Source organism: Gavialis gangeticus, unplaced genomic scaffold, assembly GCF_001723915.1.
Source record: "Gavialis gangeticus isolate Ggan-Ray unplaced genomic scaffold, GavGan_comp1, whole genome shotgun sequence".
Lineage (NCBI taxonomy): Eukaryota > Metazoa > Chordata > Crocodylia > Gavialidae > Gavialis > Gavialis gangeticus.
This window is the reverse complement of record NW_017729034.1, coordinates 42,017,032-42,022,973: the sequence shown is the minus strand read 5'-3', so window position 1 is coordinate 42,022,973 and position 5,942 is coordinate 42,017,032. Positions and strand designations below refer to the sequence as shown.

The 5,942-nt window shown below is 39.5% G+C and overlaps 1 protein-coding gene across 1 annotated transcript in view; it reads left to right on the top strand.

The window, feature by feature from the left end:
* The window catches only part of CUNH1orf101 (chromosome unknown C1orf101 homolog), a 116,716-nt gene that overhangs the window by 104,765 nt on the left and 6,009 nt on the right, over positions 1-5,942 (top strand). Inside the window, exons 16-20 of the mRNA XM_019526716.1 lie at positions 432-465; positions 548-627; positions 1,273-1,372; positions 3,445-3,537; positions 4,568-4,725. Of these exons, the coding sequence (XP_019382261.1) occupies positions 432-465; positions 548-627; positions 1,273-1,372; positions 3,445-3,537; positions 4,568-4,725 (465 nt within the window). The remainder of the gene's footprint in view (positions 1-431; positions 466-547; positions 628-1,272; positions 1,373-3,444; positions 3,538-4,567; positions 4,726-5,942) is intronic.

Genomic DNA, 5,942 nt, shown 5'->3' with positions numbered 1-5,942 from the left:
CCCCTTCCATCAGTGTCCAGATGGCTGCACGCCACCTCCTCCTGCCCACTGCTTCACATTCAGTGTGCCACGGTGCTTTTTTTATTTAGATAAGTGTGCCATGGGGCAAAAAGGTTGGGAAACTCTGCTTTAGTTACTAGTTTAGGATACTGCTTATACCAATATTGGTTATGCATTTTCAGGCACATGTGTTATTTTAAGTTGAGAGTGCCTCCAACATGTCCAGTGATATAGGAGAATTTAGAACTTTATAGAGAAAGATTAGTAAAACAAAATAATTTCACTTATTTTTTCCAAGCCATAAAAAAAAAAAAAATTGCATGTTACATTTTAAGTCATATATATAGGCAAACCAATCCAGTTGGAATCAGAAAGAGGGAAATGTTTTAAAAGATACAAAAAAAATCAACAATAAATTCTCTTTATATTAGGAATTTTTTATGGCACTCATCACCTATAGATATGGTAAGTGAACTATGGAGTTTTATTTTGATATATCTGCATATTATGTCATGAAATACAGCATATTAATACAGCTTTATTTTAGGTGACAGATTATGATTGGGATAAATATGGCTGCCTAATGGAGGTTTACTACAGAGATCCTTTTCGCCCTGATATTGCTCTGTAAGTACAGTATTGTATAGCAAGAGGCAGATACCTTCCCCAAGGCTGTATAGTGCTATGAAGCTTCAAAAATACAGCTTCAGTCCAATGGTGAGCGTTACATTAGTAAATATCAATGTTCTGTAAGCCCAGGAAGGAAGATCTACATAAAGAGCACTTACATGCATGCCCAAAACCTGCACTGACATGTGCTCAGTTAATTGAGTCTGCTGGAGTGTGCTAATTAGCACGCTCCAGCAGCCTCAGTGTCACATGTATTCAGCATCCCTGTACTTCAAAATGGCGGCAGGGGGGATTTAACTAAAGTTAAACAGCCCCTGCTGGCCTTCTTGATGTGCAGGATGCTAAGAACATGAGATGCTGCAGGCTCTTTAATTATTGCTGCTCCCCTTCCCCCCACCCCAGCACATGTAAAGATGCCTAAAGATCCTTCAGTCTCATCCATGTTGTTGTCCTCTCTTTGTCCCAGTTCACAGTTGAGTAGGGTGCTTGTGGGCTCCCTGCATATCTCTCACTCTTCTTGCACATAGATACCTTATTGTCCATGATTCTCTCCATGGCCGTGTATTCAAAGGCAGAATTTGTCCATTGGTGTGCTACTGCTTTTATTAAATTGACATTGCAGTTATCTTTTATTTTTTACAGCTATGATGGCAACACATTTGTTAAAATGGTTGAGGCAAATTATATTTTATGGGAGATTAAAGGCAGAACTGACTTTGGATACAACTCATCTATGGCAGATGTAAGCCTCCTTTTCTTTAGACAACATTTTTAAATATATGAGCTGTAGAATTGGTTAGACACTGTACCAGGCAAAGGAGAAACGTCATAGGGTTGCTGTGCTCTCCCCTAGTGCCCCCTACCATGCCAACTTTGCATTAATGCACCTTTGGTCTTGGAAACACGCCCCACAGGCACTCTGGCTTTCTGCAGCCCCCTTTCTGGGGCTTCTCACTGCCCCCTCTGCAGAGCTTCTCACAGCCTCTCCTCTGGGGCTTCTCTGGGGTCTCCACACAGCCATGGCTCCCCTGTGAGGCCTCCTCCATCCCCTAATAGCCTCACCCAGCCCTCCGGTAGTAAACTGCAAACAGAAAACTCAAGCCCCTGGACTGCAACATAAATTCAAGCCACTCCACTAAAACATTAGTCCCGCCACGTGAGGGGTGCTCTATCCTTCCCCAGTCTCAGAGCTGTACCTGCAGTCTAGCGTTGCCTCTCCTCTCCAGTTGGGCAGAGCTCCTTCCCCTATGGCTGCTAGCAGGGAACTGCCTGCCTGGCTTCAGCCTGGGAGTTATATGGGAGCCAGGCCCTGCCCCTTCCAGTCAGCTGACTCCCTGGCAACCCACAGCTGGGCTCCTCACTTACGGCTCCACAAGTAGCAGGTACCTCAGCGCCCTGCTACAGACACAAAGTTTGACTTTTTTTATTTATGTTTACTTTTCTAACCAGGTATAAATAAACTGACAGCTACTCTTCGAAGGGAAGTATTAAGTCACAGGTTTCACTACTTACAAACTTTAGCATGTTATTTACTGGTTTTACCAGCATAAATTGTTCAAAATCAATTGCGTGAACCATCAAAATTAAAAGATAATTTAAGAGAAGAGGGAAAAAAAAAAAAGAGAGAGAAAATACATGGCAATGAGTGAAAAAGAGAACCATGAAAATCACCTTGACTTTTAGTCTGTGTTCTTGTGTTTGTGGGCAACATACGTGAATAGCTATTTGCTATACATGACTAACACATGGCATCCATATGGCTCTTAAAATAAAATTCTGTGAAGAATATAGCTGTGCAAATTAGATGCAACTGAAAGCAAAATAATGCCTTCATTTTTAGACAGAGTGACAAAGTTTACAGGCTATTAGGGACAGGTCATGCTATGAAAGAAAACATGGGGAAAGCTGGACAATAGAAACAGGACTGTGAAGCTTTCTGGGCAAGTGCCCTAACCACTCATCTATTGGGCTAAGACACGGGAGGCTTCTTCTCTGGAGTCTAACACCTGCTAGTAGTAGGTTTCCAGCTGTTTACATTTTCATGCTGTGGAGACTCATGTCCACAACACTGCCACATACATAGTTGTGCCAACTACCACGTGTTGGGTGTGTGCACACATGCTTATGCATCCATTTTACCAGCATTAAAATTGCTACCTGCATATATGGCATGTTTGGCACTTAAGCAGCTAAACAGCTAACCCTTAGATTCTCAAACCCCTTACTCAAGTGATCCCAAATATAGACCCCTACACCTTGCACCCTCCATGAAATAAAGTGTTAAGACAATTCAAGTGATTTTTAGAGCACTTAGGACAGTTGATCTTTAAATTACTAAATTCTCACTATTAACTACAGTAGAGTTAGGGCCTGCCTACAGTGATTAATGAAAGAGGACATGTGGGGGTCACTGTCCTACTCATTCTTTTTTAATGCCATAACCTTTTCTCAGTGCTTCACTATATTGGTCCCTTTTTCTGAAGCACATATTGCTTTTGTGGTGCCAACTCCTAACAGAATTCAGTGCAATATTGTAGCTGCTTTTGAGGGCTAGAAGTCCACTCATTGTCATTCTTTACCAGCATAATATTTTTGCAGCCATTTTACTACTACAGGCATAATCTTCTCCTTTTAATGTTTAATTCTCTTATAATTGTACCTGTGTGCTTTCACCTTAGAAGCTATAAGAGAAATATACATAAAATAGATTGAAACACAATGCCATGCTGTGCTCATGTATGCACTGCTACCATCAGCTGATTCACAGACACAGAGGCTAATATCCTTTTTTGTGTGTTTTATATTTTTTAACAGGTAGGCTGTTCACGTGAAGCACAGAATTGGTTTTCACTGCTTGAGAACCATAAAAATCAAGAAATTGAATTAGATGACATTTGGGGGCCACATGTAAGAAGTTACATTTTTAGAAATAACGTAATAATATGAATACACTTTGCAGTTATCCAGTTTGTACTGGATAAACAATTAAATATTTCTCAGGGAGAAGGAAAGGTAAAATAAAAACAGCTGCTTTCATATCTGTATACCAGCCTTAGAGTACTTTCTTTTAAAAAGTTCTAAAATTACTTAAAAATGTTAACTACCATATTTGATAGTATTTTCCTTACTATTTGAGATGTTACTTCTGCCATTTTTAGAAAGGATTATTATTGAGACATTTACATAAGCTTCTAACTTTCAGAATAAGTATTTATTGTACCTTCTGAGAGAAGACGATAGTTATTTTTGCTCTTGGCTGACCAGAATCCCATTGGAAATTCAGTCCCTGCTAAGACCCCTACCAGTGCTAATAATGCAAGGTACATAGGAGCCATGGCCTCAAGTCTCATTTTCTCCATGCTAGCCTATGTAGCTGGCTGAATGTGGAGAAGGAGAGTATACTGTACAGACTTTGAAGAGTTACTACCTTGCCATATATACCCAAAAATTTCTTCTGGGGACTTCAACCATGATGTGACCTCTCCATGCCCCTTCAGACTTAGGGCAGTACCTTCCCTAAGTATGCATTATTGCTTTGAAATATTTTTTGAGGCTTATTCATTTTCTATGTATTTTATATTTTGTCTGCCAGTCTTGGTTTATTGTACTTGGATATGGAAACCAATAAATTATAAGGCAGATCAATAAATCTCCTACTGAGTGCAGAAAACTTATTAGAAGTGCAGTTAGTTAAAGGAATTTTTTTGTTGTTGTTCTGGCTAGATTTGGTTTCTTCTTATCCTGCTATCAAAAGAAAAAGACAGTCAGAAGTGGCGTAATTTAGTTAGTCTCTAATTGGTGTATGCTTATTGAATCCTCATGTACTTGTCTTTTTTTTTAGCTGTTACAAATCCAGAACCCTGTATGTGGGTCTGTTTCTAACTGGTTTTCAAAAATAGCCCAAGAGATAGAGAAACTCTTTTTTGTTTCTGTTTAGAATTATAACTCCTGTTTTGAGTTCTCACATGAAAATCTGCAAGACCTAGCTCAGCAGTATCACATTTTAAACCGCTCTGGTTTAAATTCGCTTATTTGGAACACGGAACAGTCTGGCATTTATGTGTTCAAAGTGAAGATACTGGATCCAAACTTCAGGTTAGCTCTTCATTTTTGCAACATGAAAAGTTTATTTTAATGGTTGATTTAGGACAAAAGTGATAAAAATACCGCCTATTGACATTTTAAAAAAAATTTTGCTTAAGATATACTTTGGTCTTAGAAGTTCTTGTTATTCTCCAATACACATAGCTAGAATTGAAATACAGTTCAGATACAGTTTTGAAAATCCTCCACCTTTTCTTATTTCAGCTAATAATATTCCTGCTTAAATTCTTAGTCATCTCTCTCCTAGGCTGTTTTCAAGCTAGTCAATTGGCTGGTCAAAAAATATCAACTGATTGGTCAATTGACTGCCTATTAGTTGACCACAGTTAAAAATTGTCAAATATTTCCTGAAACCGAGAATACCTTTGTGTAGGTGGTGGTCTACCTTGTTCTGTTTATTTGTTTCATCATGTCATCTATTGGCAAGAGCAGAAATGAGGGGTCCTTGCCCCTCAGTCCTCCAGAAGTTAAGATAGACACATATACACATGCTTTCACTGTCACAGGAACAGGCACCTCCTGTCCTGCTCCTCTCTTCCGAGTTTTTCCTTTCCCCTAATTAAGCCATGTGGGGCTGAAGACCTATTTATTATACAAATAAGGGGGCACATCTACACATGCATTAAACGCACTTAATTAATATGCATGAAATATAGTACCTCAGGGCATTTTTACAAGTGCTCTGGGAGGCATGGGGGGGGTGCTTTAATTAGTGAGCTGTGCTAATTAAAAGGGCCCAAGCATCACATGTATCAGTGTCCCCAGTGCCAAAAATGGCAGCGGGGTACTTTCAATTAAAGTTCAAGCTTTAATACAAAGTGCCTCACCACCATTTTTTGGCACACAGATGCTGATACACGTGATGCTAGTCTGCTGTGATGCACTGGATTTCCAGCACAGAGCCAGCTCCCTGAACGTGTATAGGAAACCTCCATTGTGAGGTACTAGGAAAATGTGCATTAGCCTGTGTTAATGCGCAGTAACTAAACAGCATGGATTTTAAGTGATGCTTAATGCACATTAGCCTATTTTAATGCGCATTAACTAAATAGCACTTTTTTTAGTGATGGGTTAATGTGCATTAAAGTAGGCTAATGCATATGAAAGCACATGTCGAGGTGCCCAGTGATAGAAGGATTAAGCCCAGAGGAGCTTGTAGCATTTAGTGGCTTTTGCAAACTTTAAAGGCTATTTAAAAACAAAACAAC